We start from the raw sequence: 23,851 nt of genomic DNA, 5'->3' as shown, positions 1-23,851 counted from the left end.
TTAAAACCTCGAGAGATGGAATAAACCATCTATTCTTCATTTTATCAGTTTAGCATGGGATAAGGGGGGGGGGGTTCTGATAAGGATAAGATGGGTTGAGTATAATCATGATACGCATTACATACGTGTTTTCTCATCTTTATTTAATCGTAGCACATACTATTCGAAAAATTCATAAGTACGACGTAGATAAAAAAGTACAAATATTTACAAAATACTGTAAAAAAGAAATCGATTTGGAACTCCTAAGGATATGAACGTCATTCAAATGAGCTTCCCGTACGCTGTTCACTTCGTCATCGTGTATGACTAGACATATTGGATATAATAGGTAGCCTTCATGAAACTCGCCGGCATGCGGCACGGCGCGGCGACCGGCGTGCCTTGTTTGCTTTCTTTATGGCAGTGATGGTCGTTTCACGATTAAAATCTGAGCGAATGATATGAGCACATAGGACTTGGATAATTGATCTTAACTTTACATACTCGTAATTGCGGAGTAGAGATCGCTGTAATGTTTATTATTCCTAACGCAGTTTATGTTACAAGCAGTGATGGGTCGTACTCAGGTCGCACTCCGTGCTTTAAGAATATCCCTTCACATTTAGATATACTCGATCCCCGTACTTTCCGCATGTAACTTAATATTCCTGTTCATTCAGACGCGAACTTTGGATAAAGATTCCTATTTGACAACAAAACTGTCGAATTACTTCGAATTCGTATTATTATTGTCGAATACTACGAATTGCGAAAGTACCTACTCTGGATACATTTCCAGATCTCTGCCATCTTTTCCATTCGAACAGTTTAATCTTCTCCGACGAGTCTTTTCTCGAAATTAAATGCGAAAAGTACGCGACGGATTTCATGTCGCTAAGTACGCTCGCCATCACTGATCACAAGGATATTTCTTGACGTATATAGCGAACATTTAGGAAGCATTATAAAATTCGCTCGTAGAGACGCCACGAGCTAATTCGATACCTTGAAAGATTATTTCATTTCGTGCTTTTACATATCCTTAATTAGAGCGCCCACGAATACACGACGATGCTCTCACAGGCAAAGTGCCTTCGCGGCTTGCCTCGCGCGTTTTTCCGGTATGACGAGAGTGCTTTAAATTAGAGAACAGTATTTACTTATTATTGGCAGTGTTATACGTCAGTGCTTTAATATGCGTATATGATACATCGTATTTATATTAACATGCATACAGAGCCGAAGATTCACTCGTAATTGCTCCTCGGAAGAAACATCAAATTTTTTCGAGAAGAAATTCTCGGAAGAATTTTAGACGGATCACCAAGAACAAACGGATATGTCAGAGCAGCCTCATCGCACTGATCTGCTTCTTTTCTATTATGGGCGAGTTTTTTAATTCATCGATTGATCAATCGCATTATGCGCAAAGGCAACTTTGCTCCGTAAAAGCTACATTTGCGCATAATGCGATCTATCAATAGATGAATTTAAAAACACGCCCTATTTCAATTGATTCCGCATTCAGTTCTTTCCGTTGCTAGAGACACGTGTATCGAATCAAACAAACTGCGCGATCGATTTTAATTCATGATGCAATAAGTCACTACTTCCTAATGAAAATGTTACTTTGCACCTGATAAGACTCATGCTGGAGATCAACGTTGACGAAGGATTGACAGGTCTTTCGACAACGTGTCAATTACTCTTTGCTTCCTTTTTTGTTTCAAAAATCAAAAGCGTGTAAATCCAGATGTAAAGTTCTATCGAACCGCGTTGTTGATCAACGAAGCCAAACAAATAACTAAATAACTTTTGTACTGCTCTGCGCGTTAAACATCCAAAAATTATTAGAACCGGTAAGTACTCGTAATTCGTAATACGTAAGTCCGACGCGGAATAAGTTATAACAACACGAATATTTTTCGTTACGAGCATTTTCTAACGCTGTCTATCCTGCACGACTCAATGCCGTTACTCTTGCCGGCGGTTCTCTTTTCTCGTACCCTGCGAACACTTGGCTTATGAAGCATCAACGGAAGTCTTGCATGAAATGGAAGAAGCAAACGCGTGCGCGTCATAATTGCCTCGCGAGTTCCCTCTCCCCTTTACAGTTTCTTACATAGTAGAATTAAATGCAAAAATAGGGTCGACGTTAAAATTTACATACCGTTAAAATATAAACATTGATATTCGTTGTATAAATCGGATACGGAGTCAAATATATATTCAGCACATCCCTCTTATTGGACCATCGCGTCAAATAGATTGTTCGCGCTACATATCAAACCGTAGATTCCGACTGCAAAAATAGTATCGCGAGCGATACTTCGCTTCTGATTCGATCGACTCTCTAATTTCCGCGTGTAAAAATAGGTTTTTTAAGTACCATTCTGTATATGCTGATTTCTCGTTATCATTTTCTTGCGTGCTAGCAACTAGCCTTACGCGCCATGATCCTTTTACCTCTGATACAAATATATACGAAATTTCTTAAATAAAAAAGCCATCAGGAATTCGAATCACGATAAATAAAAATTAACACGATAATTCACGCTAATTTCTCGCGCTTAAAAAAAAAACTTACATGTATACCATCGGTATATGTACAAGGCCGTCTTTTTCGTCAAATACGAGTGGTCGATTGCGTTCTTATCACACATAAATATATACGTTATAAATAATATACGTTATAAAAGGTTTCTTTTTATATATCTTAGCGGTGTAGAAGTAAATAGGCGGAGATAAGATTTCCTTCGTCAATTGATATGGTCGCGATACTTTCTTAATATGCATGTCATTGCAGCGCCGAGTCCGAACGCCGACGTTCAATCGAGATCGTTTTCTCGAACGATCCGATTGAACGTTTCCGTTTATCAGTGTTTGGCCTCGGCCTCACCTAACAATTAACGTATCTTACGAGTATTCGATGTGGTGATGATACCTATTATTATATCGATACTGTATACTAAGTATTGCATTAATTGCGTAATAACGTGTAATGGGCCCATACAGAATCGTTACTTAGTACGACGATAGAAGAACAGTCATTGGAGCGGAGATGCTATTCGAAATAAATATTATTTTCTTATCGAGCTAGTAGACACGACAAAATATACTGTAATATGAATAATTATTGCGGAACCAATGGTTTCATCTCGTTCCATCTGATACTCTATAACAGGGAAGCAGTAGAGATCGAGATATAACGTTCAATAATCACACAGCACGGAGAAGATTGCTCGCGCGCAATTTCGGAAAAATGACGTTTCGCGTAACGATAGAGAAATCCAAGATTGCTCAAAATACAATGATAATTGAATCTCTAAAGCGAGCTCCATATATAAAATATATCAAAACTCCTCGTACACTGAAGATGCTATACTCACTTGATTACAATGCAATGACGTACGATTAAAATAACACGCACAACGCGAAATGTTGAATTCCATATAAAGTCTATACATCGCGGTCCGCGGCGACGTCATTGAGACACGTAATCATCGCGCATTCAATGATTAATGAGTAAGCATTTTCCTTTTACAAAAGAGTATAGGGTTCCCTATAATTCATTATGCGTATATAATACGAAGCGTTTAACATGAAAGCCGGTTAATTATTCTCGCGCGAAACCGCGGCGTCCTTGAATCCCTCCTTTTCGCGTGGGAGGGATCACCGCCGCGTGATTTTCGGCGCTCGTCAGCCTTACCTCTCGACGTACAGCTCCACACAATCATTACCCCTATTGCAGTATTTCCGATATTCAGAGCCTCGCACAATTCGGTTGCGATTTTACAGCCTATAGGCAACTGTCGACCACAATTTCGCCTATTTTCGACACGACCTCGTCGAAGGTCGGTCTCTCGCGCGGATCGTTCGCCCAGCATTGAGCTTGCAGATCTTGAAGAGCCGGTGGTGCCGCCTTATGCGGCTTCCACGTGAGCGTTTGCGTCTTGAGCTGAGCCAGAACGGACTCGTCGTTTAACTTGTTAAACGGCAACTCGCCCTGGTGGAACATCTCCCAGACCAGGCACGAGAACGAATACACGTCACTCTTGGTGGAATATTCGTCCTCGTATACTGCCTCGTAGGGCAGCCATCTCAGTGGAATTACTTGATTCCGATGCTTCGTGTACTCTTGCTGATACGGCTCTTTGGTCATGCATGGTAGCGAGATCTTGATCGTCAGGTTGCTGGCGATCAAACAATTGCGCGCGGCTATGTCCTTGTGGACCAATCGGTTATCGGCTAAGTGTTTCAGACCCTTCGCGGCCTGATTCGACAGCGACAGTATTTGCGCCACTGATAGCTGAGGCGCACGTGGTTGTTTCGTTTCATGCGTCGGGCTGGAGTTGCTGTCCTTTCGTGAGGCGATCAAGAACTGTTTCAAGTCGCCCCAGTCAGTGTACTCTAAAATCATATAGTCGGGCTCCTTTTCTCGACACAAACCAATCAACTTGACAACGTTCTCATGATTAAGCTTATGGACAAGATCCAGATGCCGTTTAAATTCCTGAAGAGCAGTCTCGTCTTTCGTGTTTGTCAGACTTTTAACCATAACCAAGGATTCCTTGTCACTGTCAACCTGATACTTTGTAGAATAAATTTCACCAAATTCACCCCGACCAAGAGGCTTCAATTCCTTCAGGTTGCTTCGCGAAACGGCGATCTTGTCATAATTCGACTTGGATTTCTTAGATTGGTTGCTACTCTGGCTGTGAGCTGTATCCGCGCCGTCACTCTTGTTATGGGAATCGCGGTTTTCTTTCTTCTTATTCGTTGAATTAACTTTATTCCCAGTTTCCTTCAACTCTGTCTGTTCCTCCTGCACATCGCCGTTCTCCATTTTTTCTAGAATTCATGGATGTATTTTAGATATATATGTATAATACATAATTAAATTATTACAGACATTAATATTGACAATATACCTTCTGTTTGTTCCTGCAGGTATTGTTGCTTCCTACGGCGACGGCGATAACGGCAATATAACATGAGACCAACGACAAGCACCATATACCCTGCGGCTGCGCTGAGAGTAATCGTTACAGTCTTAGTCATCATCGTACCGTCATCAGTGGCTTCTAGATCCATGTCAGCTCTATAATTATCCCCAGCTGAAATAATAATTATTTCTATCAGATATCTATTATCATAAAATAGATCGTATTAACTTCTAATCAATTTAAAATAGTTAATTCGAGAAAATTATATATTATAATAATGTAATAGCGATTAATGCAAGTACCTTTTACATTTAATTGAACTTCCTCTCGCTTTAGACCACCGCTATTGCCAGCGGTACACCCGTATTTTCCTTCGTCACTGAGATACACCTCCTTAATGTACAAACTTCCATTACTTAACACTTCAAATCGAGGGTTATCTAGATTGTTCATGCGAGAATCTTTATCCCATTGAATAGTCGGTTTAGGATCACCCTCGGCGGCACAATGCAACATCACTGGATATCCCTCGATTGCCTCCGTTGGATTTTGTGGTTGTACCGTGAATTTTGGAGCGACTGTGAAAAACAATGGAGCACGTTATAATTTATTACATGAAATTAATTTATTCATTATAGAGTATTAATTTATCGTTTGCTTAAGGATGTATGTCCGTTCAGTCAAAATAAAGGGATCAAGCTGAAATTTACAGAGATTGTGCACTTATATGTTCTAAAAACCTGTGTTAAATTTCAGATCGATTGTCTGACTCGTTTAAAAGATATTAATTTTTTAATTTTGTATGTGTTCTTATGGAGATTGACAGTTTATCAAACATATGCATTTGGAATGTAAAGAAAAAATACAGAATAAATCTCGGAAAAATTACGGTGTATAGAGGATACATTGGCACAGGTTCTCTATAAATTTCACGATGATTCACTGACTAGTTTCTGAGAAAAAAAGTAAAAACTGCAGCACTCTCGCAGATTTTGGCGTTTGACGCCGAAGACGCCTAAAGACGTGGCAACGTCGTTGTTTCATCGGTAGCTAATATGGATATTTTTCGCCTTTTTTTGCCGGTTTCCGACATTTTCAGCCGGTTTATATACAGCATCTAAAATCCACTTGCCCTTATATCTTAAAAGCGGGATTTTATTCACTTCAACATTTTTTAATCAACTACACTTTTCTAATAATCAGCTGTCAATATACAACAGATACTTATAACAGTCATGTGATAGCAGTCGGGCGTTCAGTGCAGCCAACTCTTAAAATCGAGCGGTGTTGCCACGTCTTTTTATTGTGTTATTTGGTCGATATTTATATTTTTTATTCTCGTATTTAGCGTATTATTTTTATTTTATAATAATATTTTATACTATTGCGTGATATTTTTGATTATATTTAACCGTTACTTTCTGTCTTTATCCACCATGTATGATTTTTATTTCTAGCAGTTAGATTCAGGGAAGATTCCCAGCCAAAAGTTTTGAGTAAATATTCTATTAAGAATATTTACAAATACGCTGTTAATAATCATAAAAACTGGTTAAAATCACTTAAATCAGTAACATTAATGTCCTTGTTATGATGTTAAATAGTAGTAAGCCGTTAAAGTATGCATACAACCGATATATATTGGATTTCTCAGATTACTGTACTTTTTGCTGGGAAGGTATAGGTAATACATCCTTAACATTCACCGTACAAGCATCGATACGTACTAACTACATCAATGCTGATCGTGTGATTGATGGACCCCTGGGCGTTGCTTGCGATGCAAGTGTATCGACCCTTGTCCTCCTCCAAGACGCCGTTGAAGTGTAGAGTGCCGTTAATATCCTGAACGTGTTTGGGGAATTCCTCGTCCTCGTCCTCCTTGACCCACTTCACCGTGGGGTTCGTGGTACCCTGGGCCTTACATGACACCTTCGCCGTGGAGCCGAGCTCCAGGCGTTTATTGACAGGCTGTGGCGAGAATTTGAGCTTCTCCTCAACCGTGAGAACGGCCGGGTCCGAAAGCAGAGACGGGAAACCCGTGGTGAATACTTGACACATGTAGTGCCCTTTGTCGGACAGGTCAACGCTCTTGAAATGCAGTGTGACATTGCCGTGATTATCGGTCACGCGGTATCTCGTCGGACCGCCCGATTCCCTCAGCTGCGTCCCGTCCTTCAACCAGTGCACGTGCGTCACCGGCGGTTCCATGCCGGAATACGAACAAGTCAGCGTCACGGAATCACCTTCCATCACGCTGAGTGACTCGGGGGAGCTTATTATACTTGGCGGGGCTAAAAGTTAAAATGACAGAATATTTGCAATTTTTCTGAATCATTAAACATAGAAAAATGTATAATTTTTTTTAGTTACGCTTATATTCCCTCTGTCGGGAAAATTATATACCTACTTGATATAACTATTTGGACGGATATATCCGTTTCACCGGCGAGATTCTCGGCCACGCAAGTGTAATTGCCGTCGTCCTCGCCCATTCGAGCCCTCGCGATGATGAGCGTGTTGTCTTGAACGCGCACGGGACCGGTATCGCTTATAATATGTCCCGTGGGATCTCTCCAATAAACCTTGGGCGGAGGAAGCCCTAAGGGTTCTAGGCAACTTATTTGGAATTCTTGATCCTCACCGACAATCGCCAGTTGAGTTGGACGTTTCGGTTCGAAGGCGGCCATCGAGAAGTTCAGCAAATCTGCAAGTTTTTTATTCATATTCAAAACTCTATGTTTTAAAAAAATACAATAAAAAGTTTACTTTGTAATTGTACCTAATAATTACTATTTTGTACTATTTAACAATTTTTGTCGTTTAAAAAACGGTACCGTTACAGTCAATTAATATTATAATACTAAAGACTTTTATGATCTAAACGTATTTTTAATTCTATTATCTATATTATCATTTGATTATATCGTCTTCTTATATTATATTTTGTTATCTTTAGTATACTATTTTGGTTTCTATTATCGTCGGTCTGTTGAAAATTCACGGGTGCTTACAGGCGATTTGCAATTCGACCGTGTAACTGACTGTTGTCTCGTCCCTTATCCCATGGCAGGAGTAGAATCCCTGGTCCCTTTGATCGGCGGCGTGTATCGTGAGAGTACCGTTCTCGAAGATCATCCTCTCCTCGTCAGGTTCCAGCGGGCCGATTTCCTTGAAGAACCACTGTACCTCGTCGGCGTCCTCGAAGACGCAGTGTAGAGTGGCCGGCTCGCCCCGCTTAGCGATCAGGTTTCTCGGAACGACTTTAATCGTCGCAGTTTCATTTCCGGAAACGATTAACGGGTAGCTCTCGGTCACCGACGAGGATCCCGCCTCGTTCTTAGCCAGACAGGTGTACATGCCGCTGTCCTCGGGAACCGCTCTGTGTATGTGCAGCTTCTTCTTCTTGATGTCGACACGATCGCTTCGCGCTACGCTCATTGTATTCCTGTAAAATGAACAGCCGATCCTTGACTTAAATCATCTTCGCGAGACGTACAAATTATTTTACAAATGTGCAATCAAATTTTGCGTTAATTATATCGCTAATTACATCGCTGTTGTTTCTATATTCAGGCAGAGATTTATCTGACAAGCCAAGTCTCTGTCTTTGTATAACTTTAGCCAACTAATTTTGATTTTTGGAACGCGTGCATTCTTTTATTCTCCAAAATATTTCTTGTAAAAGATTAATGAACTGCGTAAACGATCTCGCGCGATAACCGACTTTGTTCACGCCCCTAACTGAAAAATAGCGACAGACATGATGGTTTCTCGAAAATACATCGAAGAAAAGGTTTTTTCGACGTGTAGACGCAACCGACGTCATTAAATGCACAACATGTTCCGCGGGGAACGGGCCTTTACGACGAGGGGGATGATTCGAGGTGACGGCACAAAGGTGAGACTCTCGATGGCGCACGCCGGGGCGAGGGAGTGTCACTTCATAATTAACCAGGCCAATCCCGTAAACGTCGGGTGTCAGTTACGCTAGGAACTTAGTAATTTGCCCTCTTCGTTCCGGTTCACCCCCGCGTCGCCCATCTTGCTGGCTCTACCGGCATTAGTTGCCCCTCTCCTCGCCCCGGTTATTGTGCGCGCGAGACGCTCAGGTAAATTGTTGGACAAAGTTAGAACAGACGAAGAGCAACCAACTTGAACCACTCGTATTTCATGTCGCCGGAACCGTCAACGTGACATCGTAGCTCGACCTCGCTGTCCACGCGGATCGCGGACGGTAATTTCGGCTGTTGCAGCTGCACGCTCGCCTCGCTGACCCCTGAAACAGAAATCGATGGTGCCCCATGAAGGTGATCAGCTATTAACGAGATAAACGTTTGCGGTGTACGATGTATTTAACATATACCAAGGTTGCTATTGATAGGGGTACGCTAAAACATATACTGATTTTTTTCTATACGCGCGAACTCAAAACTTGTACTTATAGGATAACTGTGATTGAAATACCGAGTCTAAGATCAATTTTACACATCATTACAAATAAATATGTAAAATACATTGTTTATACATCTATTTGTGTTATATTTGACGCGTATTTGCAAGTACTCTCCTTCATTACTTGGTATATATAGCATGGTATCAACCAACTAGGTATAAAAACGGCTGTACCACAAATTACAAACACGCGAGCATACATAGAGGAGGCAAGAAAGCAGAAAGCAAAATAAATGTTTAATAGATTGTCAACTATGTTGCATCGGGATAATATTAATATAATAATTTACAAGAAATGGACTTGGTTTTTTCCTTTACAATTTTTTCCTTAACACTCACATCATCCATACTTCGTTTTTAACTTACAATTACAATAATTACAATATTTTTCCATCGCTCTCTTACTTAATAAACTACATTATCCTTTCCTATCTTCAGCATGTATCTCAATTTTATTTTAAAAAACTCTCTAAATCTCATAGTCATTTTAAAAGAGAGGATTGAATAAATGGCAAACGGGCACTTATAAGATAGGAATGAATTTTTCACTAAAATTTTTAGAGCGGCTACTCTACTGGAGTGATATAATCTCATTTTAAAGCTATAGTGAATCACGATTCACTAAAGATCGACTAATAAATGACCCTAACAGAGTGAAATTTTCCGCTCAAAATTGTAGAGTGACATAATTCATTCCTATGGACACTGATCTACTGCACTCGAAAAGAGTGTCCTTTCACTCAAATAAAGTCCGATTTCACTCCAACTTATAGAGCGCAATTTTACTCTTTCTTACAGTGGCGAATCACTCGAAGGGTACAGGCTCAATTTTCACTTTTCGTTACACTCGCATTTCACTCGTTTTGAGTGAATTTCACTCTTCGACTTTTAGAAAATACATTCTAATTCATCTATCTTCCTGCACTCATCCCATGTATAAAAACATTGGCCTCCGCATCGGGATAATACTTATTTCCGCTCTTTTAATAACCGTGTGCGTATATGTTGTGTGTCGATTATTATTGACGACGAGCATGCGAGTTGTCATCCGCGGTGGTATGCTGCGGATATCTCGTATAAACCCTATGCTACCGCATTTATGACGCACGTGCGTACAACAGCACGTGGAAGAAAAAAGGCAAGAAAACCGTAAGCTATTAAATATCGCGGATATTAGACACGCGGCGAATTCACGACGCTAATAACTTGAAGATTATACGCGATATACTGCGGAGCGGCGAAGTGAGTGCGCGTAATTACGCGCGTGGTGCGTGCCGAGCGATTTTTTTCCATCGGCATCCCGTCCCTTCGGCGAGATTTCTTCGTGCTACATAGATCGGCAAAGAAAAATCGGGATAGAGAGTAGCCGGTGGCGGCGTTCTCCGAATGAACGGAAAAGAGAGACGAACGCGGAGACAAACGATCCCCGCGTCCAATTTCTTCACGTTCGACGCCGTCCGTCGCGTCGTCGAGGAAAGCGCCCGGAGGAACGGCGACGAATAACCGCGTGGATATCGCGGCAGACCGGCTGGAATTCTAGAATGGGAAAGAAGCACTCGCGCAGGCAGGACAATGGGAGGGAAAGCAATTCTCTGTAGAGGTAGAAGAAGTCTCGGCGTGAGCAAGAGAGGCGGGATGGCGAAGGGATCAAGAGAAGGAAGAGGATGGCTTGGTTCCTGAGAATGTCAGGTCGATTCCTCCCATCGCCGCTCTTCGCCGTTTTTGCGTCTGCTCCAAGGGAGGATCAAACCCGCCGTCGGTCGTCTGAAAACGAGAACGCGCGCGCCCGCGCCCGCGCGAGGTCCCACTCGATGAATTTAATCGAGTCAAATAAAACGCCGACTTAAGAGGGGAGCAGAGACTGCGTTCCACTCCGCTTATTCTTCGTTTCCGCGGCTGTTCGCCGCGACGAGCACGTCGCGAGCGAGCTCGTCAAAGTCCGTGGGCCCGTGCGAAGGACGCGTTTCCAGTCTCCATGTGTATTCTCCATGTATTTATTCGTGAGGGACAGATAGAACTCGACGGAAGAGCCGGAGGGTCTCGGCTGCCCTTCGCGTCGGATACTCTCGTCCCTTTTTTTCCTTAACTTATCTGGACTTTGCGGCAGGAGTTGTCTGAGGTTTCAATTATGTCCGAGAGTGCAGCGAACCCATATCGATTCGGAAAGAACATTTAATCCGTCGATGTGCTCACCGTGTCGTGGCATTATTTATTATTCGCGAAACTAAAGTTTGCAATTTTCGACTTATCTCATACAAACGCAAACGAAATTAAAAATCCTATATATAAAAATAAAAATAATAATAATATTTTAACAGCGATTAATCATGGTAACTTCGATTGAATGTAAATGAATAACTGCCGATAAATCTTGGAAATCGTTCTTAATGAAGAGAAGCAAAGTCAAGCCCCGATACGTTCAACTATGCGACGGAGAAGAAACGCTGGTTAAACGAAGGCGAGAAGGGGGGTGCATCGTAACTCACAGGGCAACAGTTACCGAAGACCGTGTGGATGATAAGGCTTCGTTCATTAATTTGATTCATTAGTCCACGCCATGAAATTGATCGGCCGCGCCGGCACCCTCGACGGATAAAATGAAACGTAATTACGCGCGCCTGGGGCCTCGTTAAAAAATACGCCAATAGTTGAAAGGAAAACGCGCGTCGTTATATAGCGCACGCGGAGGGAATTGCATTCGGACGAACGTCGCAAATTGCGCTCGCGCGTTACGCATAACCGGAACAGCTGGGAGTCTGTAGGCTCACGATAATTTACTCGTTCCCGCGAACGTAACGATTCGCATTTCTACAAAGCGCGCGAGTAATTTATTACCGCACCAGCGGACCCGGCGGCGCGGCGGTTGGATCGTCAGCCGAGCCTCAACAACAGCTTTTGATCCACATTTCAATTAGCGGATATCGATTTATAAAATAAAATCCTAATTGCAAGTCGGATCGCAAATATCTAATTTCATGCATGTGTCCAAAAGTACATACAAAATTACGAATCTCGTCCTTAGAAATTGTCTGGTTCCAATAAAACGACGATATAACATTATCGTTATAAGTTATAAGATATAATTCTTTTTTGCAGTTCACGATATGTTAAGTCATAATATCTATCCCTTCGATCAATCCATTCAATTATAACGCTGCGCAACAAATATAATTCCTTTTCTTACCTTGAAACGGAATTAAATAATTTTAATTGATAAGTAAAACTAGGATCTGCGAAATAACTCATTTTGCAGTAGGCACGATGTGTTAATTGGCCATCCATGAAACGGGAGCGACTGCACTCTCGAGTTGCCCGAGGCGGCATTATTAACACCTCAGCCGATTCGATCTTTTTACCTCTATCTACGAAGCGAACTCCTGTCCTGTCGTCGGCACTTTTTTTCCTCTCGCGCCGCGTCTCTCTCGCTCTCGCTGGCGGCCGACTGCAGACTCATCGGGAGACGCATCGAGAGACGCTTCATCAACGAGCGGCGCACGTGAACGCGATTACTTCGAAAATGAATCCTCCACGCGGACTACGTAATAACTTTCTTCACGTTGGTGTGGCGTGTACGTGTTACATCGGCCGCGCGAGTGTATTGCAACAATTATCTTTTCGCCGTTGTGCCTGGCGTACGTTATCCTTTACAGGCCGTAAATCTAATATGCAGAACGCGTACATTCTGCGTAAATTGATTGAGCTTAAATGCAAATGTTAACGAAGGAACGATTTAGCGATCGACAAATATCGCAATTGAATTTGTTACCGCGCGTTTTGTTGTCCGCGATCGTCGAGAACGAGATGCGTTTTCAATGTCACCGCTCGTGGGAATGAACCTTGAAATCGTCACGTGTTCACGTGACAGTCCCTCTCGGTTTCCGGAGCCTGATCATTGATCGACCTTCCACTCCGCAGACCGTCTGGCTCGAATTGTTGCGCGAGTGCCGCGAGTAGTGAAAATTTCCGCGAGCAATTCGCAATCGAACCCCGGGCACTCGACAAATCCGGGATGAAATGAGAGGCGGAATCGTTTGATTGTTATTTCTTCTTCTTTTCTCTCTCTCTCTCTCTTCCTTCCCTTCCGCCCCTTACCTTTCGCAACGCGTGCTTGTTAATGAACAGACGAGCAGTTTGAAGGGGCTTGCGTCGAAAATGCGCTCCTCTGCCATTGAAGAGATCTATTAAAGAGCATTAATCTCGAGGAGTTGTCATCGAGGAAGCGCAATTGTTGGTACAAAGCTGCGACAAAGAGCGCCACGAGACTCGGGAGAAGGTGCACGGTGTAGTCACGAAACAAGGAAGAAAAAAGAGGAAACCCCTCTTCCCGGATGCTGGGAGGAAAATTGAAGGTTAGAGAGCTCGTTTGCAATGACAAAAGTCTCACTTTACCTTTCGTAGGTCCGGATGAGATTTTACCAGGGCACTCGAGCTATATTTCCCCTCTCATTGCGAAATCATCTCTTTCTATCCGCTTCTCTCCGCCATTCTCTTCCCTTTCTCCCTCTCGAGCTCCGCACCCTTTCCTCGCTTTGTTCCCCCTTCTCACCCCCTGCCGGTGGGTTCGCTCTTCGCTCCGTCTCTTTTCGTTTGTCGTCTCTCGCGCTGCTCCACTCCGTATCTAGGCGACTCGTGTTTAAATGCACAAACGAAGCGATAGATCAAAGGAACCGCCGGCAGGGCACGCACAACGCGAGAATGGGTGGTAAAACGAAAGAGAGAGAAAGAGAGGAGAGAGAGAGAGAGAGAGAGAGAGAGAGAGAGAGAGAGAGAGAGAGAGAGAGAGAGAGAGAGAGAGAGAGAGAGAGAGAGAGAGAGAGAGAGAGAGAGAGAGAGAGAGAGAGAGGCGAAGGGAATAGACAACATTTATTATTATCATCGTACGCGCCCGTGTGGCCCTTCCTTGTCTCGCCGTTTCTTCAGCATCTCGCACAGTCGAGATTAACTTTCGCGCAAACAGAGTCCTTGCCGTTATCGGACTGCACGCACGCGTCACAGCACGCGTGCATACGTCACGGATGTCGCCGTGATATCTTCACCTCGGTTTACGTATACGGAAGTTTTCATTCCGATTCGGATATTTGTGCACGATTGTCGATTTCATGAATTCAGGCGAAATATTCTAATCTACAATAGCCCAGTAAAATGACAAAATTTGGAGGAAATAATACTGACTGGGCTGAAACTTTGTAAACAGGCTTGTTTTAGGGTACTATTTAACATATTAAAAGTCCCCATGTGTAGACGCTACGTTGCAGGCAGGGGAGGGTCCAAAAGGTCCAAAAAATTAGTTTTTCGCAAATAACTCGGAAAATATCAACTTTACGGAAATTTATGTAGATATTAAAATTGTAGCTTACAAAATTCCGCACAATTTCGTTTTTTATTCAAGTCTGTACGACCAAATGGAGCAGAGATAGAATTTTTTTAAACATCGGTAGTTTTGCAACGCAACAAAAACGCGTACGCGCGTCGCGCATTTTTCGCTAATATCTCGAAAATGGACTCTTAAATCGAAAAATGTTTTAAATAAAAGTAGTAGAGAATCTAATTACGAACAATTTCGTTTTTTATTCATTTCTGTACGGTCCAAATTCGCCGAGTTATTAATTAAACGACAATTTTATTTTATGTTGATAATGGATGTTTTGCATGTAAAAATCAGTATTAACTCTGAAAGTATAGGTCGTACACATATAGTATGTATAATGAAAGTTAAAGAGAATAAAATTTTGAACATGTTGATGTATGCATGAATCCATTTTGGTAAAGATAGCTTGAAGTTAAGAGCAAAAAACATGAAAAAATGTTATTTTTTAGTGCATTTTGGAAAATAACTTTTTCTAATTAGTTGGAGGCAGTAATGTTATGTATTTTTCTTGAAGATATTTTAATTATCTTTAAAATGAGACGTCGTAGACCTTTTTTCATTGAAACGTTGATGAATTACAGGTGTTTAAATATTGAAGAAAAAAAATCAATTTTTGTTAAATTAACATTTTAGTCCAAAAATATATGGATAATAATTTTTCAAAAATTTATTTTACCTTGTTTTCATTACTTCATATATATATGAACGTGCTGGAGTAGTATAAGTCCTTCGCAAAGTATGTTTTATTTAAAAAAAAAGTTCATGAATATTGCTGTATTTTTGATAAATTGTGGAAAAATTGCATTATCATTCCTTTTTTTGTAAATATCTCCGTTTCTATTAACTTTACGAAAAAACTTCAAGAGACCGAAATTAAAGCTGACAAAATTTCCTATAAAATAGAGTTTATGACATGTAATTTTGAATGCATTGTGATGGGAAACTGGCGTTTCAAAAGACAGGTAAGTTTATGTATGTAGCAGATCATCACTATAAGTCGCCTGAAATGATGAAAAAACATGTCCTTAACATTTTTCTGTACCTATTGAAGTGTCGGAAGTTATTCTTGGGGTCTTTCTGAATCGTTTGGTACTAGGCCGATATTTTTAGGGCCGATAGTTCTGTACATAGGTATTAAAGATTGAGAAGAGTCCGAAGTCGGTATGCGGCGCGCGGCGTGGCAAACACGTTACGACTCGTTTTATTTAAAAAATCATAACTCACTAACAAATTGACGAAGCTTAATGATTAAACACGCAAATTAAAGCTAAAAGTAGTGCGAATGAGAAAAAAATATGAGATAATTATTAATTAAATAAGAATACTTAATTTCGTCGCCGCAAATTTGGTAATTTTTAAATGGTACAGAAGGACTTTAAGGACTTAAAGAATGCTAGAAAAAGAATTTTTGAATAAGAAAAAACGAATTTGAAGTGTGACAGATATTTTTTATGTAAAAAAATTAATTTATTATTTATTATTATTATTATTATTAATATTATTATTATTATTTATTGTTTATTATTATTATTATTTATTTATTATTTATTATTTATTTTTAATTTTTTTATTAATTTATTAATTTATTAATTTTTTTTATTTTTTTTCTTAAATTAATAGCATGTAAATGCAAATCAAATTGCACCGGGTCATGTGGCTGCAAAAAGGCAGGGTTAAGATGTTCTGACCTCTGTGCTAATTGCAAACAGAACGGCTGCCTAAATATGTTCGTATCTGACGAAATGAGCGATTCCGAATCGGATGAAGACTATTCAAATAGTGCAAATGAAGAAGAAGAAGAAGAAGATTAACAACTAATTTCCATCGTATCTCTTCTATGGCGGTTATAAATTATTTAAATATTCATATTTCCTCGATTTTTCACTGTACAGAAATGAATAAAACACGAAATTGTTCATAATTAGATTCTCTACAACTGTTATTTAAAACATTTTTCGATTCGAAAGTCCATTTTCGAGATATTAGCAAAAAATGCGCGAAGCACGTACGCGTTTTTGTTGCGTTGCAAAACTACCGATGTTTAAAAAAATTCTATCTCTGCTTTATTTGGTCGTACAGACTTGAATAAAAAACGAAATTGTGCGGAATTTTGTAAGCTACAATTTTGATATCTACATAAATATCCGTAAAGTTGATATTTTCCGAGTTATTTGCGAAAAACTAATTTTTTGGACCTTTTGGACCCTCCCCTGCCCGCAACGTAGCGTCTACACGTGGGGACTTTTAATATGTTGAATAGTATCCTAAAACAAGCCTGTTTACAAAGTTTCAGCCCAGTCAGTATTATTTCCTCCAAATCGACAAATTTCGAGTCATTTTACTGGGCTACAACACAAGGAAAGTAATAAGCATTTCTAGAAGAAAGTTGTACATGTTGAAGCATTGTCTCTTTGTGGGCTGTGTATGAGCGAATGACCTTTTTTTCTTTTTTCACGTGTTTTGTACGTGTACAAATTACAAATGCTCGTTATTTCTCTCTGCCTCTCGTTGTCTGTTACGTGGGCAACCTTGGATCGAGAGATAGCCGACCCTGCTATCTTCAACGACCCTTCTGACCGGCTGCTCGCAACGTAGATTGGGATTTTAATTGCCCCCGCCGACAAGAATTTTGAAGCGGCACTCGAGCATCGATTGCTTCGCGGAATACATACATTGTAATGTTCCGGGCATCAGTTGCGAGTAATGAATATACAGTAGGACAAACTTAAGTGACTTCTTCTCTTGCAATTGGTGCACCAGATCAAGATCGTATCTTGGCCTTTTGGAAGATTCAAGATATACAAATATACCGCGCAGGAGCGATTTGTCGGTCTAAACGTATAACTGACAGTTAAAACGCACTACGCCCGACATATGGACGGACTCTAAGCCGCGTCGCGGTAAGGGGTGTAACTTCTTTTTTTTGTAAAAGACGATCATCGACGAAACGAGAACGGGAAGTCTCGTGCGCGACGCAACGCGGACCACCCAGATGTCCGTAAGTCCGGGTCGGTTTATCATCAAACATAACAGTGCCGAATAATAAGCCGCGTTCGCACGTTGAGCCGCGTTCCGTTGACGCACGCGTGTCCAGATGCAGATGATTCGTAACCGGAATCGTCGCGCATCTCGTTTAGCACTTGAGAGATTCAAATAAAAAATAAATCTTTATTAGTCAAAACTTGTCGTTCAAACGATAAGCACAAGTACAGCACTCTCGTTTCGTTTCAAGAAAGATGACAAATTGCGCGGTCGTGTATTAATTCCTCGAAGGATCGTGACAGCATTGGAGTTTATCAGTTAATGAGTTAATGAAGTACTGAATGGAAGCCATTAGGAGCCAATCAGGCGAGAAAGTATCGTTCGGAAGTTCGGGAGTATAAAAAGAAAAAAAAGTTCTGCGTGAGCGGCACGGAAAAAGAGGAATAAAGGACACACAGGATGTTGCTCCGCGCTCGGGAACTTGTTGATGAGATTCACGAAATCGATACGACTTAAACGCGAGTCCTTCGACCCGCAGGACTATCCAAGTACCAAGTTATTTTCACGAAAGCATTCCAGAAAGCGATTGCTGTTGTAAGATCTCGTCTTGTTATTAAAGTTTTAATATCGGCGCAAAAACGAGCCGACGTCTCGATGTAAGAACTTCGAGGATAGCCGGCGGAAGAACAGATGGTACTTTCCCATCTTCGCGATATTATCGATAAACATTTAAAAGGTCAAGACTCTGATAATGACAAAAAATAACTTTTTCGTTGGGATGAGTGATTCGGGTGCTCATTTCTTTACAGTAAAGACACGTGTTGACCTATAATGTGTTTTCTTCGATAAAAAAGATAAGATTGAAAAGGCGGCGATGCTATATCCAATGTCACTACACTTAATACAAATTTTTTTACACAAATAATTTATTTTTATGTAATAATAAACATTACCAAGTTTGCATATTTAAAAGAATTATAGAAGAGCAAAGGGCTAACGAACAAGCTACGTGCTTGAAATGTATATTATAAATTAGTAACAATGATGATAAACAAACGTTTCGACCTTAAATACGGTCATCTTCAGTGCGCAAGATATAGGGATGAGAACTATGTAATTAATTGTAAATCTTAAACAGTGAAATCCAACGCAGATTAATATCCCGTATTATAATAATAAATCATAAATCGAGCTGATATAATAGGGGAGACCGGGGCTAAGCCGACACTATTTTTTCAAAGGCAATTTTTAATATTTAAATAAAATTTTTAGGCAAATTCAATGATATATATTTAAAGAGTGTTTCTTCAGGTACAAAATTGATTCAAGAAGTTTTGCTGTACGTCGCTTTGTTTTGCCGCCAGGAAAGGAAAAGTGACGCGAAGACAAATTTTCGAATTGAAAAATGACGGGGCGAACTTGACACCCCGCCGGGGCAAACTCAACACTTTGTTTGATCGACACAATTTGATCTGGAACTTATTTTTTTATTGTTTAAAAATAAAAATACATTGTTTATCAAATGAAAAGACATTGTGTATTAGAAACAAAAAGTCGGAACAAAGTAAACAATTATTTAAAATAATGAGAAAAAAAAAAGATTAAACTTTTAATTATCCTTTTCTGAACTGTCTGAAAAACAATTTATACACGTAAACTCGCGATCAGATGTGCGCACACATTCGTCATGAGCCATACGCCGCGGTTGCATAAGATGCATTGTTTGTTATTAGAAGCTAATAAAATGTTTTCCGAACACACGCAACAGATGTTCCTTAAATTGTCATCGGAATCGGACGAAACAGTGACCTTTTTTGCGATAATGTCACTTTAGGTTAGTGTCGTCTTTGCCCCGGTGGCGTCGTGTCGACTTAGCCCCGTACGTCGTTTTTTACTTTTGTTACTCCAAAAATATATAAATTTTGAAAATATGCAAAAATTATTATCGGATTCGTATAAAGCATCGAATTTCCCATCAAAATCACTTAGCGGTAGATTCGCAAGAGTAAAGCTCGATGAAAGAGTAGACATTTTCGAGAGATCAGAAAAATTACTTTTCACTATCAAAAACACTTATGTCGCGTTAAAAATTACACTATAACTCAGAATGTTACCAAATTCCGTTGATAATACTGGCACATAAAGACGCATTTACAGTAGCAAAGGCAAGTTTCTACGATAGATTTAAATTGGCAAAAAGCCTAGTGTCAAGTTCGCCCCGCTGTCGGCTTAGCCCCGGTCTCCCCTACATTATGTATATATACATAGGTATACATGTAATATGTATACCTTAGTGAGAGCTTCTTGTTAGTGTCAAAATAAGTGTCCACCGTTCTTATATATGGTTCCGTTCGTTCCGTTTAAATTGATAGTGTAAAATCTGACAACCTGAGCGGAATTTAACCGTCACATTAAGAGAACGTTGATCACGTTGGATTTCAATGTTAAAGATTTAGTTACACAATTCTCATTACCATCTTACGCACTGAATATTACCGTACTTACGAGTAAGGCCGAAACGTTTGTTTATCATCATTGTTACTAATTTGTCTAATTTATAATATATATTTTAAGCACGTACACTTAGCTTTGTTTGCTTGTCCTATCTTCTTCTATTAATTAATTGTTAACAATATGTTTAACCCGACGTTAACAAGGTGAAAATATATAGCACGATTACTAAAGTGAGTTTTATTAAATTCCAGCAAAGCTTAAGTCATGATGTAAAACATACAATTTTTAGAATATTTTAAATAAAATTTGATTATTGAACTAAATTATATTAATAAAATTGATGTAATTCGAAATTATTTTAAACTTTCTTTATTATAATAACAGACACAGAGTAATTGTGAAAATAATGATATGTTTATAGCATTTGGGATTTGTTATATCACGCTTTAGGCTAGCGTCGCATGGAGTGGATTACGCGGAACGGAACAAACGTATCACTAATCACGGGATCGTTCTGATAGAACTCTGTCAAAGATTCCGTTGAAACGGTCCCGTGATTGGTGATACGCCCGTTCCGCGTTATCCGCTTCATGGGACGCCAGCCTTAGTAATGCCACGTTCACATTAATTGGATTATATATGTTTCAATTGTTTCTGTTACAAAAATCTAATCTGAGATTTCTTTCTCAGTTTTCTACATTTTTATTAGCTTGCGATTTAAAAATTGCAAACATTTTGCAAAATCATAGAAACACATTCTTATAAAATAATAATGGCATATTAACACAATATGTAATAACATGCAATTATCGAAAGCAATGTTTATTTTATAAAAATCATAAATAAAATTAAAACGTCGATAATATAATCGACATTTCGTACGCACAGTCCCATAGGGAGGTAAAATATTTTCATATTTTGCAATATTTTGTTGATATCGAGCAGTTCTACGTATATATTTTATTATTTATTATCGCGTTCATCATTCATTATCGATGCTCTAAATATCCATAATTACGAGTCTCGAGTGGTCGCGCAATTGTTCGAGGACAACGATGGTACATTCATTTTATCTCGATTGTCGTTTATCGTTCTTGGTTAATTTAGCTACCTAATATTACGTTCCACAAATACTCACGTCTCTGTTCCAACAAAAGCGGTTGAGACAAAAGACGCGGGGATCCTCGAACAGGACGTTGAGACGGTAGCCCGGTGAAAGGTATTCAAAACGATTTATATCCCCCGGTCTGCTTTTCTCATTCTCTCATTTCTCTCTCAAAGGCGTTTACCTTGTAAACGCAACGCCCGGGAGAAAACGGGTCTTCCAAACAGAACGGGACTTGAAAGAAGGCCGCCGAAAAGGACGGGACGTAACGGGTGGCGGGAAAAATGGTGCGCCGCCTTATTTCTTCTTTGACGAGTTTTCTCAAACTTGACGATAACCCGGAACTTTTCGGTATACCTAATACTTATCCACTCTCGAAAGTGGAAGTAATAATTTGCAGGCCGTCATCGCTAAACAAAAAGCCAGGAGTTCGAGAGTACGAAAGGGAAGCATTTAAATTAGTTTTACATTTTAATGTGTTATGCGTTAAGAATACGCTAGACTATGTTACATCAGATTAAAATGCATTAAGCAAAGGATATTCATCGAAACAAATTTATTTTAAGCATTATCATATATCGACTGATTCAAGATTCTAAAAATCGATATTACGAGTTAATCCCGAGTCGAAATTTTACTCCTTCTTTCGACCTCTTATTTTTCACATCTAAGGATTCTGGAGGATTTTGATAGGTTCTAATAATTGCTTCTAAAGCAATTTTTGCAAATAACATTTTTATGATAACAGATAAAAAAATGACGAATGCAATATAATAAATATTTGACAGTAATTATTGCCTTAATCAAAGATTGATTTAGCTTTTACAATTAGAAAAGAAATAAAATTCCTGTAACTACACACAGGCTTTCTGTATCATAAACATGACCTTTAGGACAAAGGTTCTTCAACCTAACGACGGCTAGAAAACGAAGGAAAGAAAATTATGACAAAAATGTGATAGATTGTAGGCGAAATAAGATACTTCAAGCAGCATAAATATTTCGAATAAATATTTCTCTCTTTCGAAAAACATTAACATCTACTTCACAGATCTGAAATTGAATGCATTATTGAATTCGACATTTCTTCACTTCAGGCCGTTGAATTATCGAGACGTTAATTAAATTGCGTTGTTTTTTTTAAATAATACCAAAAGCATTCATTTAAGGTGGTTCGATGGCTACAACAAAATCCAGAGAATTTCATGAAATTTTAATATGTTGTACTGCAATGCAAAATAGAATTATGTGAATTTTTTGGGAATTTTTCACCGTCCCGTTTTGAAAAAAATCTACTCCAAAAACCTAAAAAGTACAATTTTAGGAGTAGATTTATTTCAAAACGGGACGGTGAAAAATTCCCAAAAAATTCACATAATTCTATTTTGCATTCCAGAACAACATATTAAAATTGCATGAAACTGGCTGCATTTTTAACATAGGTTCTTATGGTTTTTATGGGAAATGACATATTGCATATACCTTCAGAATGAAATAAGTGCAAGAAAAAATGCAAATGATAAAGAAAAAGAAATTTGCACATGTAACTTAATAATTTACAAATAAATGAGCGAAAGAAAGGGGAAGGTTACCGCACATTTTGTAGAAAAATTAATTATTAAAGCATAAATTGCTTGATTTTTCGTCTGCATAGACTGTCATGGTCGTGAACGACGTGAACAGCAGCACGCATTATACACGCGGCGACCAATCAGAGCAATCCCCTTCATTCCCACTACTTCAAACGCTAGTGCGCTGTTTCCAGAACCCCCGCGTCCCACTACTCCCCCCGATGAAGCCATCGAACCTCCTTAAAGCAAAAATATATTTATCTCCTTGTATGGATTTTAATATATTTTCTAACTTGGAAATTTATTTTGAAGGAAAACTTTAATATTGATTTCTCATACCGTTTGCCAAATATTGTCTTGAATATTAAAATAAAGACCAATATGATGTTATGCTAAATTATAAACGTATTAGGTCTCGTATCAAGAGCGTTATTTAATTTTGCACGTTCAGCGCACATTTAATTAGAAAAATTGCCTTTTAAAATTATATCGGTATCGCTGCTCGAAAGCCATCGGGGCATTCGCTCTTCTATCAAAGGCTTGGGATGTACATCTTATTCGTACCTGTAACGGGTAAGCCATTGTAACGTCAATGCCTTTGCCTCCTTTAATTCGAAGCCCTGACGACTTCAAAAAGATGCGGAAGCCCGGCGGATCATTTTTCCCTTTCACGTATACTATACCAGTCGATCACATTGTAAACGGAATTCCCTGGGGAGACAAACCTCTCTTGAGATCAAATGTGGACGTTAATACTGCGAGGTATTTGTACCTCGTATTCAAGACAAAAATCGTCAAATCTTCAAATATCGGATGTCTAAATTTATAAAGCACAAGATATACGGATATGATTTCTAACAACTGCCCTGTTAATCTTGGAAAGAAAAATTTCCTTTCTTCGCGAGAAATAGCTCAAACGGTACGATAATCCGTTAAAAGAAGCACATAAGTTAGAAATATCCTTCTGTGATTTAGGCTTCAGCTCCCT

General features: G+C 39.5%; 2 protein-coding genes across 4 annotated transcripts in view; one reads left to right on the top strand and one right to left on the bottom strand.

The window, feature by feature from the left end:
- Nucleotides 1–5,243, top strand: part of Sema1a (semaphorin 1a) — a 295,529-nt gene extending 290,286 nt beyond the window's left edge. For both annotated transcript variants that reach the window (XM_071770808.1, XM_071770807.1), the window contains exon 11: nt 4,933–5,243. In XM_071770808.1, the coding sequence (XP_071626909.1) occupies nt 4,933–4,979 (47 nt within the window). In that variant the 3' untranslated portion in view covers nt 4,980–5,243. The remainder of the gene's footprint in view (nt 1–4,932) is intronic.
- The window catches only part of LOC139808620 (tyrosine-protein kinase-like otk), a 76,692-nt gene continuing 52,963 nt past the window's right edge, over nt 123–23,851 (bottom strand). For both annotated transcript variants that reach the window (XM_071770795.1, XM_071770796.1), the window contains exons 3-9: nt 9,084–9,207; nt 7,943–8,376; nt 7,339–7,635; nt 6,656–7,222; nt 5,231–5,506; nt 4,914–5,099; nt 123–4,833 (exon numbers count right to left, since the gene is read on the bottom strand). In XM_071770795.1, coding sequence (XP_071626896.1) covers nt 3,782–4,833; nt 4,914–5,099; nt 5,231–5,506; nt 6,656–7,222; nt 7,339–7,635; nt 7,943–8,376; nt 9,084–9,207 — 2,936 coding nt within the window. In that variant the 3' untranslated portion in view covers nt 123–3,781. The remainder of the gene's footprint in view (nt 4,834–4,913; nt 5,100–5,230; nt 5,507–6,655; nt 7,223–7,338; nt 7,636–7,942; nt 8,377–9,083; nt 9,208–23,851) is intronic.

The sequence above is a fragment of the Temnothorax longispinosus genome, chromosome 2 (assembly GCF_030848805.1).
Source record: "Temnothorax longispinosus isolate EJ_2023e chromosome 2, Tlon_JGU_v1, whole genome shotgun sequence".
Classification (NCBI taxonomy): domain Eukaryota; kingdom Metazoa; phylum Arthropoda; class Insecta; order Hymenoptera; family Formicidae; genus Temnothorax; species Temnothorax longispinosus.
Note: the sequence above shows the minus strand (reverse complement) of the source record. Positions and strands in the feature narration are given on the sequence as shown.